This window comes from Mustela lutreola, chromosome 3 (genome assembly GCF_030435805.1).
Source record: "Mustela lutreola isolate mMusLut2 chromosome 3, mMusLut2.pri, whole genome shotgun sequence".
Taxonomy (NCBI): domain Eukaryota; kingdom Metazoa; phylum Chordata; class Mammalia; order Carnivora; family Mustelidae; genus Mustela; species Mustela lutreola.
In genome coordinates, this window is record NC_081292.1 from 116,561,768 (window position 1) to 116,576,118 (window position 14,351).

At 36.5% G+C, this 14,351-nt stretch overlaps 1 protein-coding gene across 1 annotated transcript in view; it reads right to left on the bottom strand.

The window, feature by feature from the left end:
• Positions 1–14,351, bottom strand: part of DARS1 (aspartyl-tRNA synthetase 1) — a 62,936-nt gene that overhangs the window by 17,496 nt on the left and 31,089 nt on the right. The window contains exons 5-6 of the mRNA XM_059166737.1: positions 4,244–4,346; positions 989–1,069 (exon numbers count right to left, since the gene is read on the bottom strand). Of these exons, the coding sequence (XP_059022720.1) occupies positions 989–1,069; positions 4,244–4,346 (184 nt within the window). The remainder of the gene's footprint in view (positions 1–988; positions 1,070–4,243; positions 4,347–14,351) is intronic.

Consider the following 14,351-nt stretch of genomic DNA (forward strand, 5'->3'; position numbering starts at 1 on the left):
GAGAGGAAAAAACAGATTTTACTAATTTTAAGAACACACAGTTTTAAGAAGCCATGTTTACTTTTAAGTGAGAAGAGGTGTGCTTATGTGGTTAATATTATACCCCCAAATTAGGAATCCAAGAAATAAGTAGTAGGGCTACAGAGAAACTATTGTTAAAAGAGAGATAGAAAAAAGAGAAATGCAAATAAACAGAAGTTAATGCTTTGTTTCCCTCTCCCACCCCACCAAAGCTTTGCCTCATTACTGGAACATCAGAAGAATTTAACCACTTGTACCTTCATTGATTCCTCGATTTTACCTGCTAGTTAGACTGAAGGAACAGATAAAAGTTGACAGAGCAGTGATTCTCAAAGTATGTTCTGGGCACCACTGAAGGTCCCAAAGACACTTTCAGGGAGTCCATGAAATAACAGTCCAAACCTATTTTTCACAATGACAGATTTCATTCGGTACTGAGTATTTCCAAGGCTTCGTGATGTGTGCTATCACAACAGAATAAATGCAGAGGCAGATGCAAGGCCTAATTGTTGTCTACTAAGGCAGACATTACAAAGATCTGTAGATATGTAAGACAATATCACTCTTGACACTAAACTATTTTTTGTTTTGAAAATATTTTTCATAAAAAATATTTTCAAAAATTTGATTTTTATCATTCATATATGATTAATATATTAAAACACATATATATTACTGTTACTGTATTAATATATACTAAAATTTTCCCATTTTAATTTCTAGTATTATAAATATTGATAAAGATATATAAAAACATAAGTTTATGGGGAAGTTATTTTTAAGAGTGTAAAGGCATCCTAAGAACAAGAAATTTGAAAATTGTTGATAGAAGAGTAAATTTAGATAAAAAATGAAGCTCAAATCTCTTCACAGGTATGCTTCATACAAAAGTAGGACATCAAGTTTTCAATGATCTATAAATTAAACATACAGAGGAAGCAAAATATTTCAAAAATGTAATTTTAACCTCTTCTCCTTCCACCTCAGGCCGAACAGCATCATCCAGCTGCAGGGGCAGGCGGGGTTCAGCCAAACTGATCACATAAATCTGAAAGTGAGAGATTACCAAAAATATCATGAAGCACACAAAACCTGTTATCTTTTACTTAAAAAAAATCTAAAGCTGACATAAATATGAAGCTATGTTTGCATATATCTTAACTGAAACTACCTACTAAAATCAAACAAAGATGTACACGTTTTTTCACTTATAAAATGGGAATCATAGTATTTTTTGCCAACCTTCCTAGGTTGTTGGAAGTCAAATGAGAGAACATATATACAAATACTTTGTAAACTCTAATGTGCATACCAGTGTGACAAATAAGTACTAACTGGGGCCAAGAGGTCTGAGCTTAAAGCCTTGCTTTGTTATGTAAAAGCTGTTGTTAGGCGAATCACTTAACCTCAGTGTTTCACTATTCTGTTCTGTAAAAGAAGGTCTGAGGTAAGAATCTAATGGAGGAAAGAATATGAAAACACTGCTCTTTTGAAGGGGCCACTAAACAAATGTGTTATTATCACTGTTCACAGCACTTGGCCATTTCTACTGCTAGGACCGAAGTCAGCCCAACTCTGCTGTCTGTCAACTTCTTTTCCTCATTCTTTTTCCAAATATCCCGTCCTTTCCACCTTTCATCAAACATGTTATATCTCATTTCCTGCTGCTCTCCTGGTTTGGAGCTACCATAGATTGTATTCCTCTATGCTGTTAAAATACCTTTATATTTGTTAAATTCACTCATATTAATTGCACATTTTAGAGCTAAAACACAGATAGGTCATAAAAAATGAGCTAGGGTTTTTGGCTACTCTTAAAAACAGGTTACCTAATTAGTTACTCCCAACTATGCCTGGAAAACCTGTTAAAGCATGAAAGGGAAACAGACCCAATTTAGTTAATTCAGGAAAGGAAATGATATTCTTCCAGTTGGTAGACCACATTTAGCATTCAGCTCAGACTCTTTAAGAAAGTGTCAGAAAGATACTCCCATCCTCCTTATAATAAAATAGTTTGTCACCATTTTCTATTCTTAAGTATAGTGTTTCCTTTTGATGAGCTAACAGAAACTTGATTTCCAATGCAAAATTGTAGACTGGAACAGCTATCTCTGCTATTTTTTTTTTTTTTTTTTAAAGATTTTATTTATTTATTTGTCAGAGAGAGAGCAGTGGAAGGCAGAGTCAGAGGGAGAAGCAGGCTCCCCGTGGAGCAAGGAGCCCGATGTGGGACTCGATCCCAGGACGCTGGGATCATGACCTGAGCCGAAGGCAGCTGCTTAACCAACTGAGCCACCCAGGCGTCCCTATCTCTGCTATTTTTATAACTAGCAGACATTTACTTCATTAGGTTGTAAGCACCCTAACTTCATGCAGTGCTGGCTCAAAGTATGTACTCAGTAACTGCTGGCTGAATAAACAAGTAACTGATAAGTGCCAGTGCTTACTGTAAGACTCTTTTTAAGATATACTACTTCATACTTTGTGAGATACTTTATAGTTATTTCCATTAAGGCAAAATTTATAAGTTCTTTAGGCTTTATATTTATCATCTGCATTTATTAAGTTTGTATTAAATGCTAGATAATTAGAATATTTCAGAAGTATGCTTACTTGCTCTACTCACTAAAATTTTATTTATTTAAGTATTGAAAAAGATGTTACTTGGAAGATAAGGGGTTATTTTACTTGGTCAGCATACCCTTATGTTGGTTTGCCTTTACTAGGTTACACACTTCTTGATGTTGGTTTGAAATGAAGCTTACACAAATAACTTGCCAAGTAACTTGGCAAGTCAGGTCAGTAAAACACACAAGATTTTCTAAGTCTTGAAGAGTTCCCATGACAATTCCAGTTAAATACAACCTTACTCTCAGATGACTGTGTATGAGACTAACTTTCTGCATCTGTTAATCTGCTTGACTGCTCTATCTTATATATGCTCACACACAAGCAAATATACATACAGGGATGAGGGCAGGAAGTGAGTACTCCTTAAAAGAAATTTTATGATGCATCTGTAGACACAAACTAGGCCGGATCTGAGAACTGCAGGTTCAAAACTGCAGGGTTATTTCAAAAGTACTAAATATGTGTAAGTTCACTTACAGTGTTTTAGAAGTCAATGTTAAGGAGCACTTAAAGTTTTTATGCCTGAGAAGAAAATAGATGTGGGATAAATCTTATATGAAAGGAAGTTATTGGGGCGCCTGGGTGGCTCAGTGGGTTAAGCCGCTGCCTTCGGCTCAGGTCATGATCTCAGGGTCCTGGGATCAAGTCCCGCGTCGGGCTCTCTGCTCAGCAGGGAGCCTGCTTCCCTATCTCTCTCTCTCTGCCTGCCTCTCCATCTACTTGTAATTTCTCTCTGTCAAATTAATAAATAAAATCTTTAAAAAAAAGAAAGGAAGTTATTGCTGGAATGTAAGACCCAACTGAGTTTTGTCTCTTGATTTCTCTATAAAGTATCAGAAATATAAGGAAATATAATTTCCTTATAATCCCAAGGAAATATAATCATTAAGAATTAGTATAATTAATCAGTCTTTAGAGATATATTGTCAGAGAAAGTTCATAGCAAAATATATTCATAACAGTGAACAGAGCTTTTTAGATGTGTTTTATATTTTTCCCTATGTGAATATGGTAGATTGTTGGCAAAAAATGGCTCTAATAATTCCTCATTCTCCTGTATACATGTTTTTTTTTCCAATGATCTTGCTTCTCTTTGCATCAAGAGGTGGAATCTTTTCCTCCATCCCTTAAATCTAAGTTATTTCATGTGACTTGCTTTGACAAATGACATATTTAGCAATCATGACTCAAAGAGAAGCTTGAAAGGTGCTCGCCCGCTAGGGCTTCCCTCTCTTGCTGCTGGGAACCCTTCTGGTACATGTCAACAAGCCTGGGCTAGCCCACTGGATGAACAGAGGCCACAGGGAGAAATGTCCCAGAACCAGCAGTAGGTCCAGTTGATGTCATGCAGAGTAGATGAGCCATCCCAGACAACCTGCCTCTAACTGCCCCATGCACAGAATCATGAGCAAATAAATGTTTTAAGTATTAGGGTAGTTTGTTATAGAACAAAAGCTAATCGATTCAGTAATCAATTTCTAAATCTCAATATTTTACATCAATTCTAAGAACACATAGGTTTGATATGAATGGTTATAAGAACCATTCAAATCTATTTCTGTACCCAATTTTATATTTTGAAAAAAGTTACCTTTTGAACATGTAACTCCACATCTTGCTGTGTACAGCTTCCAATTTTCTGATTCACTTTTCTCACTACACCTTCTACATCTACGATGCTCTCTTTGTTAATGCTGTCAAAAGAAAAAATTCCCAATTTTAATAATCTCATCAGAGGTGTCAGAATTCATTTGGTGTTTCAACAGTAAAGCCGAAATATTAAACTCTTTTTTAATACAGTAAGCCACTTGAGATAAAGCCAGTCTATTTAACCTACTTACAATAAGCTACTATGCAGTACACTTGTGAGATTTTTTGAAGAGATGATTTTCTAGATGCCATAATTTAGTTACCATTCATAAAATACTCTGAGCCTAAATGGCAAGGACCAGCACTGAACTGTGAAAAGTAGAAAATTCTTTCAATTATTTATTAAAGAACATTTTCCTTCCTATAGTTGAAACTTACAAAGATCAGCATTTCCTGTAAGGAGAAGCATGGGCTTTAATAAATGCAATTACTGGTATGTAATGGAATTGAATAATAGAAGAAGGTCAACTGAAAAGATTTCAAGGTAATAAAAGGGCATTAGCTTGCTGTAATTAAGCCCTCCATGCCTGTAGTTTCTGAGTATACACTGTCATTGGATTTATGGCAAACAGCCTATAGGATTGTGCGACTCCATTTAAGAATGTCTACATGAAGCTCAATATACATTAAATCGGTCACCTGGGCAGTTGAATTCTATAACAAACTTGAATTTTGAACATAGGATATTCAAATTCTGAAATATAAAATTATGAAGCTTATTAAGCTCACCAATTGATTATTTTTTGATCTCTCGTACATAGCCAAGGGATAAAGGGTATAATCCAAAATGGTGGTTCTCATACAAAATGTACCAGTTTTACTTTTGTATTATTGTACAGCCAGAATGTATCGTAATGTATTTGTGGAAAAGCTTAAGATTAAACTTTCAGTTCTTGGGCAGTGATGTCAGCATCACAGCAGCTCAACTGGCCCAAACTATCAATGTAAAAGTACCAATTAAAAATCTCAGGTGGTAACTGGAGCTGCAGAAGTGAGGTGTGGTGAAAAGAGAAGAAGGAACTAAAATGCAAAAGTGGTAACTGGGAGAGTGGAGTTCCTGACACAGCTGGCACAACAGAAAGGGCAAACATGCATCAAGAAAATCTGTTCTGGGGGAGCCTGGGTAGCTCAGTGGGTTAAAGCCTCTGCCTTTGGCTCAGGTCATGATCTCAGGGTCCTCGGATGGAGCCCCACATCAGGCTCTCTGCGCAGCATGGAACCTGCTTCTCTTCCTCTCTCTGCCTGCCTCTCTGCCTACTTGTGATCTGTCAAATAAATAAATAAAATCTTAAAAAAGAAAAAAAAAAGAAAATCTGTTCTGGACTCCCTGTTTATCTGCTATGTCATATGTCACTTAACTTTTATATTAGCCTTTCATGGCTTAAGTGCCAACCCAGAATCCTGCAAAATGAATGACAAGAATCTAAACAAAATGAAACAAAAGCAAAAAAGCAAAGCAAAACAAAACAAAAAAACAAAAAGGAAAGAAAAAGAAAATTTAATTTTCATAGGAAAAGTTCTACTTATTCTGATAAGGAATTGGGTCTTTAGTAGTTGCAGTGCCACTTGACGAGATTTCAGAAATCTTATCAATCAATGCTTATTTTACCCAAGAGAATACCACTGTCCATTTCCTTTCTTTCTTTCTTTTTTTAAAAAAGATTTTATTTATTTATTTATTTATTTATTTGACAGAGAGAGAGAGATCACAAGCAGGAAGAGAGGCAGGTGAGAGAGAGAGGGTGGGGAGCAGGCTTCCTGCTGAGCCGAGAGCCCCATGGGGGGCTCGATCCCAAGACCCTGAGATCATGATCTGAGGCAAAGGCAGAGGCTTAACCCACTGAGCCACGCAGGTGCCCCCACAGTCCATTTCAATTAACATTTGCTCAGGTTTGGAAAAGGATCAAAATGAGGGTAAGAGGGTAAAAAGTGGTGAAGAAAGGAAGAAAAAATTTCATTTCACTTTACTACACTGTCTAGAACTCTGTATGGCTGATACTAACTTAAAAAAAAAACCCAACATTGTACATATTTCTTACAAGTTTTATGAGTCTCCTGTGCACTGAAGAATCTCAGAATTTATTGTGGCATATATATATATATATATTAAAGATTTTATTTATTTATTTGACAGCGAGAGATCACAAGTAGGCAGAGAGGCAGGCAGAGAGAGAGGAAGAAGCAGGCTCCCTGCTGAGCAGAAAGCCTGATGCGGGACTCGATCCCAGGACCCTGAGATCATGACCTGAGCCGAAGGCAGCGGCTTAACCCACTGAGCAACCCAGGCGCCCTATTGTGGTATATTTTTAAATGGCTTTCTAACACTGGCTATCTAGTGTTAGAATGCAGTCATTGAATCTCTCTTCAGTATGATTTCCATTTACCAGTTGCTTCTTTTGATTGAATGAGAACACTTGATACCTGAGTATATGATTTAGGCTACGTGAGGATACTGTTGCTTAGTTTACACATTTCTCTTAGGAAGGCCTTCTCTTCCTTACTGATCAGTGTGCGTCATCGATAACCTTGCTTCATCGATAAACTATTCTGACCCAACCAGACCTCCACTCTGCTACATTCCTGCTATGACCCTGGCCTTCAAGGGTCATCCCCTTAGTAAGAGGCCTTCCATTATCAGAAAGTCTTCTTCAAGCCAACTCAAGTTATCTGCTCTCAAAGACTGAGCATTAAGCTGATATCCTTCTAGAAAAATTTGGGATGTGATCTGACACTCTGTCCTAAAGGGCCAATTAAAGAAAATAATAGTTTCATTTTTCCTCAAAAGTACCAGATCACTTCTTTTATCTAGGACCTGAAACTTGTAACTAGGTCTATGTTTAGTACTTTTATTTAATTAGGTAATATTATGGAATAAAATACTTGAGCAGCTAAACAAAAATAACCACTATTTTAAACATTGTTTCTAGCACCAAACAAGTCATAAAAGGAAGTTCCGAAAACCCAACCTGTTTTTTAAACTGGGCCACAGATAGACTTCTATCACAGATTAGTCTACTGAATCAATTAGAAAGAAGGTAAAATTAACCAGATACAGAGCATGCTTAAAATTAATTTTTTTGCCCTTCCAATCTCAGTATTATCTCCTCACTATACCTAGCAGCTATATGCTGTTAACAGAATAGTCTCTTCAGATATAAGTAACCCCATTCCATGATTTTTTTAAACTCTGAATAATTTAGCTCTAATATCTCTATAACTCCATCCACATCTATATCTAGCTATTATTATTTATCTGTAGACTTGAATGAATTCAGTAGAAATAGTATTATAATCAAAGAGATCTGTAAAAAAGGGTCACACTAGAACTTACTAGTTAGCTTTAGTAAAGCATTAATGAGGGTTTTATCTATGTGTGTATATAATTAGAGTCAATGCAAGAGAGGGATAGGAATACTTGAATAAGCTACTGCTAGTAGAAGGATGAAATTCTACTTTTTAGAAAAAGCCTAATTAATATGATTTTAACTGATACTGCATGTTAAGATGGCTTAAAACTTTGAAGCATGTATACGATAGTTTGCTGTCATAAAGAGATTCTGTTAAAGTTTCAGGTTTATATTTTGAAACTAATACGGCTCTATACCCCTATTTTCAAGGAGGGTTATGTTCAAACAGACAACTAAAAAGCCTTGGGTTTTTCGAGGATACCGCAGGAAAAAAATCCACAGCAGAAAGCAGAGAACTTCTGGGAACTATCTGACTGTAAAAGAAATGGGTGAAGTAAATTAGACACATCCTTCCGACAGCTAAGTCGGCTTTCTTTATTATTACCACCACCTCCCAAAACACACTACTACTTCATTGTTTCACGCCTCTTCCACTTTCCAACCACCCTTCTCACCTGCAGAAAACTAATCACTCTACAAATAAATTAGTTATAGCCTTGATTTAAAAAAATACCTTAATAGGCTATCCTATTCATGTCATCCACTAGGAACTGTCAACAATCAGTCTAATAGTTTACTTCCAACTTATGCTGTCCCTAGAAAATAAAATTGCTGGGCGCCTGTGTGGCTCAGTCAGTTATGGCATCCAACTCTTGATTTCAGCTCAGGTCATGATCTCAGGGTTGGAAGATCTGGCCCCACAGTGGGCTCTGCACTCAGTCTGCTTGAGAGTCTTTTTCTCCGTCTCCCTTTGCCCCTCCCCTCATTCATGCTTGCTCTCTTGCTCTCTAAAATAAATAAATAAAATATTAAAAAAGATAAAATGGTAAAAACCATCCTTTTTTAAAGTATTTTATAAAAATATTTTGAGTTCGCTATCAAGTTTTTTTTTTTTTTTTTTTAAAGAAATGCTATAGGGGCGCCTGGGTGGCTCAGTGGATTAAGCCGCTGCCTTCGGCTCAGGTCATGATCTCAGGGTCCTGGGATCGAGTCCCGCATCGGGCTCTCTGCTCTGCAGGGAGCCTGCTTCCCTCTCTCTCTCTCTCTGCCTGCCTCTCTGTCTACTGTGATCTCTCTCTGTCAAATAAATAAATAAAATCTTTAAAAAAAAAAAAAAAGAAATGCTATAATATATGAATAATTCAATTATAAAACATGCAACTTGGGAGAAAAACAAACAGTACTCCATTATCTGAAGGAATAAAATCCCATCCTTCCAACCTGAATGCCATATAGTTTACTACTCAGGGCCTCACCAATTACCTCAGGGACACTTTCAACATCTGTAGTTTTATCTATCTTGATTATAAATTTTCGTACCTACATACATTACCTAAGAAGCAACAAATTAAAAAAGAAGTCTAACAGAACTATTAGAAGTAGGCACAAGTATTGTATATAGCTGACTGCTGAAGAATATATATTAAAAAATAAACAGGAAAGTAACAAAGAACCACTTCGCATAGTCATAGATGGTCATTATAATGGTCCTCTGTCGTTAAAAAAAAAAAAAAAAAAAAACTTTTAAAAAAGGAAGAACGTACAAAATAGACTTCAAACCATTCTGTTAAAATCGTCAGAATAGTTTTAGTACTTAAAGGAGGTAACGTCCATAGCATCAAATTATGTACTAATGAATAATGCCTTATTCTTCAATGTTGCCAAAAATTAAAAAAATTCTTAGTTTATCTCTGTGGTGTCCTGAATTCTTGCTCTCAAGTCTTTGCTCCCCTATGCTAGTAGTATTCATCCACACCTTTGCTATAGATTCCAGGTGGACAGAAGGTAATTTTTTGCCTCTTGGTTTTGGGTTTGGCCATATGACTTGCTTTATCAATGACATATCAGTGGATATGATGCCAACAAAGGCTTGAAATGTGCTTGTGCAGTGGAACTTGCCTTTCAGCATTCCTGCTTTTCTACATAAGATGATATCTCAAGTAGCTGTTGGTCCAAGGAAGCTCAGAAGCAGAAGGGGCAGACCAGGACACAAACCATAGCTCCAAAATGAGCCTAGATGAGCTGAAATCTTGCGCACCCACAGATGTGTGAGCAAGAGTTCAAGGTTTATTATTATACGCTGCTGAATTTTTACTATTGGTCAAATATACAATACATACAACTTCACCATTTTGACCACTGTTAGGTGTATAATTCAGTGGCATCCACAACGTTGTGCAGCTACCACCACTACCCTTTTCTGGAACTTTTTCATTATCCCAGAAACAATTTACTAATTAAACAATTAACTCTCCACTAATTCCAACTACCACCCACGCCAACCTCACCTCCTCGTAACTTCTATTCTACTGTCTCTATGAACTTAATTACTCTAGGTACCTCAGGTATGTGAAACAATAATATTTGTCCTTTTGTGTCTGACTTACTTCACATGACATAAAGTTTTCAAGGTTCGTTTGTATTATTGCTTGTATCAGAACTTCATTCCTTTTTAAGTCTGAATAATATTTTGCTATATGTACATAATATATTTTGTTTATCCATTCATCTGTTGCTGGACATTTGGGCTGTTTTCTATTTAGGTTATTGTGAATCATGCTGCTATGAACAACAGCATAAAAGTATCTTTTTTTAAAAAAAAGATTTTATTTATTTGACAGAGAGAGACACAGAGAGGGAACACAAGCAGGGGAAGTAGGAGAGGGAGAAGCAGGATTCCCAAGCAGAGAGTCTGATGCAGGGCTTGATTCCAGGACCCTGGGATCATGACCCGAGCTGAAGGCAGATGCTCGATGACTAAGCCACTTGCATGTCCCAGCATATAAGTATCTGTTTGAGTCCCCACTTTCAATTTTTTTGGGTATCTATCTAGAAGTGGAATTGCTGGATCATATGATAATTTTATGTTTAACTTTCTGAGGAGCAGGTATATTGTCTTCCACAGCAACAGTACCATCTTACATTCCCATCAGCAATGCACAAGGGTTCCAATTTCTCTACATTACTAACACTCATTATTTTTCCTTTTGTGGGGGGTAGGGTAACAGTTGTCCTAATGGATATGAAGTGATATCTCATTGTAGTTTTGGTTTGCATTTCCCAGATGACTAGTGATGTTGAGTATCTTTTCATGTGCTTATTGGCTATCTGTGTATCTTCTTTGGATAAAGTCTTTTGTTTAAGTCTTTTGCCCCATTCTGGAATTGGGTTGTTGTTCTTATAAGTTTTCAGAGTTTTTATATATTCTGGATATTAATCCTTTATCAGGTATTTGACTTGCAAATATTTTCTCCCATTCTGTGGGCTGTGTTTTCACTCTCTTGATAGTGCCCTTTGATGCATAAAATGTTGTAGTTTCAATGAAGTCAAATTAATCTCGATTTGTTATGTTACTTCTACTTTTGGTGTTACACCTAAGAAATCACTGCTAAATCCAATGTCATAAAGTTTCTGGCCTATGTTTTCTTCTTAGAGTTTTATAGTTTCAGCTCTTATATTTAGGTATATTTAGGTAATTAATCTTTTTTTTTTTAAAGATTTTATTTATTTATTTGACAGAGAAATCACAAGTAGATGGAGAGGCAGGCAGAGAGAGAGGGAAGCAGGCTTCCCGCTGAGCAGAGAGCCCGATGTGGGACTCGATCCCAGGACCCTGAGATCATGACCTGAGCCGAAGGCAGCGGCTTAACCCACTGAGCCACCCAGGCGCCCCTCTTTTTTTTTTTTTTTTTAAAGATTTTATTTATTTTTTTGAGCGAGAGAGAAAGAATGAAAAAGAAAGGGAGAGCATGAGAAGGGGGAGGGTCAGAGGGAGAAGCAGACTCCCTGTAGAGCAGGGATACCGATGCTGAGCTCGATCCCAGGACTTCAGGATCATGACCTGGGCTGAAGGCAGTCGCTTAACCAACTAAGCTACCCCGACGCCCCTTGATCCTTTTTTTTTTTCTCCCCCTTGATCCTTTTTTAAAAAAAGATTTTATTTATTTATTTGCCAGAGAAAGAGAGCACAAGCAGGGGGAGGGAGAGGCAGGCTCCCTGCTGAGCAAAGAGCCTGATGCAGGACTCAATCCCAGGACCTGAGCTGAAAGCAGATGCTTAACCAACTGAGCCACCCAGGTGTCCTGGTAATTGATCCATTTTCAGTTAATTTTTATATATGGAGTATGGTAAGGTCTTTGGTATATGGATACCTAGTTTTCCTAGCACCATTTGTTGAAAAGACCATCCTTTCCCTATTAAAAGGTCTTGGTACCCTTGTCAAAATCCCGTTGGCCATTTAAGCCAGGGTTTGTTTATGGGCTCTTTCTTCTATTCCATTGGTTTATATGTCTATCCTTATGTTAGTACCACACACTTCTGATTACTGTAGTTTTGTAGAAGTTCTGAAATCAGGGAGTGCAAATCCTCCAAATTTGTTCTTTTTTTTTTTTCAAAACTGTTTTGGCTGTTCTGGGCCCCTTGAGAGTACACATGAATTTTAACATGGTTTTTTCCTATTTCTGCAAAAAATGCCACAGGGATTTTTGAAAGGGATTGCACTGAATCTGAGATCATGACCTGAGCGAATGGAAGCTGCTTAACTGAGCCACCCAGGTACCCCTATTTTATTTATTTTGAAATTATATATATGTAATCCTAAACATAAGTATTATCCTTAGATAAACATAAACTCAGGGTAAGGTTTATAATTAGCAACAGTGAATGCAGATTCATACTTTACAGTCTTCCTGGTAATTCCTTATTTGGGAACAATTCATCTTGTCCAATCTCATTAGATTCTCCTCTCCCCCACTCTTTCTCTCTCTCTCTCTTTCTTTCTCACACACACACACACACACACACACACATACACAGCAGTGCAGAATGTGGTTGAAACAAAGATCTATAAGAGTAGAAGTGTCAGCATTAACATTTTCTCATATGTGCTTATATTTTAAATTTTATCTTCCATCTGTGATCTCTTGGTAGAAAGTTAAAAAGCCACTAGTCCCTTTTCAGTTTATTATTTTAATATGTATAAATAAATATAATCTCCCAAAAGCAAAGTGAAGCAAAATAAACTGCAATTAGTTACAATATGCCAAAGGGAATTGGTTAGGGTACAAGTATTAACTCCTTTTTATTACTGGAATCTTGCAGTCTTGCTTAGAGACCTTGCACACTATACGTGACATGTGGCCTTCTGAGATACAATCCAAGTAACAGTCCCAGTGTTCATCTATAAATGAACTAGTAAAAAACTCAAATTTTTTCCTACTTTTTATTTTTTAATTATTTTTTTTCCTTTCCTACTTTTTAAGTAACAGAAGGAAGTAAGGAAGGGAAATAAATAGCAGATTAATTATCTTCTTTCCCTTAATGGTCAATCTTGAGCAAAATGCACTGTGAAGATGACTGGGATAGAGAACAAGAATCATAAGCACCGAGAAAAGGTTGTTGGAATAGGTGATTTATAGGGCACCAGTTTCATTTCTATATAGCACAGAAGTGAAAAAATATTTAACAGCATATAACCCTAGTCAAAGAGATCACCATCCTGCATATAAATGGTAGAGAAATGGATCTGGGAAAGAAGTACTTCATCCACCTCTTGTTGCTGGGTCCCAGTGTGAGGTGCTGACTCTGGCAAGTTCTCCTGGAGAACAAGGAAGAATTACCTCCAATTTATACTCATGAACTTCCCCTCATTGGTGAGGGATGGGAAATGGCAGGGTTTGTGTCTATGTTTCAAAGATTTTATTTATTTGTCAGAGAGAGAGAAAGAGTTAAAAAAAAAAAGAGAGCGCGAGCGAGCGAGCGAGCACATGCACGAGAGTGGCAGGCAGCCAGAGAAGCAGGGAGCCTGAAGCAGGCCTTGATCCTAGGACCCCGGGATCATGACCTGAGCTGGAGGCAGATGCTTAACTGACTGAGCCACCCAGGTGTCCCTGCTCTTATGTTTTAAAGTTATTTTTGAAAAACCGTTTTTTATATATTGTCTCAAGAACTTATTATTATAAAAGAATAAACTTATTTATTATTATAAATTCTAATGTTAAATAATCATTTAAATTTAAAAGTTTAATTCTCCCATCATATACCCAATCTCATCTTCCTTTAATCATGGTTTACTATTTGGTCTATACTCCTCCAAATTTTTTCTCCTTTGCAAAAAATATGGAATGCTTCATAAATTTTGTGTTGTTCTTCTACAGTAGTTTTGCTCATTCTCCTATTTTTTTTAATGTTAAAGAAGTAGGAGTTTTATTTTTTACAGAACAAAACTGATCTTTATATATATATGTATATATATATATAAATGCCTAAAATATAAATATATATAAACATATATAAATGCCTTTAGATATATAAATGCTATAAATTTATATATTATGCATATATATATTATATATATATATAATATGCCTGTATTTATTCTTGTATCGCTTACCAATTTTCTTTTATGTTCCAGTTCCTGTGTAAGGTGCTTTACACATACACTACTTCACTTAAGCTTCTCAAAGGCCTATGAGATAAATATGACCACCATTTTATAGCTGAGAAAACTGAGACTCTACAAGAGGTCAAGTAAGTAGGCTAAGATCATACAGTAGTAAGATCATGTACTGGCTGCTACACTAGATGGTTCTGTTCTGTTACAGACTCAAGATATAGCACTGCATTTTAAATACTCCAGAATGC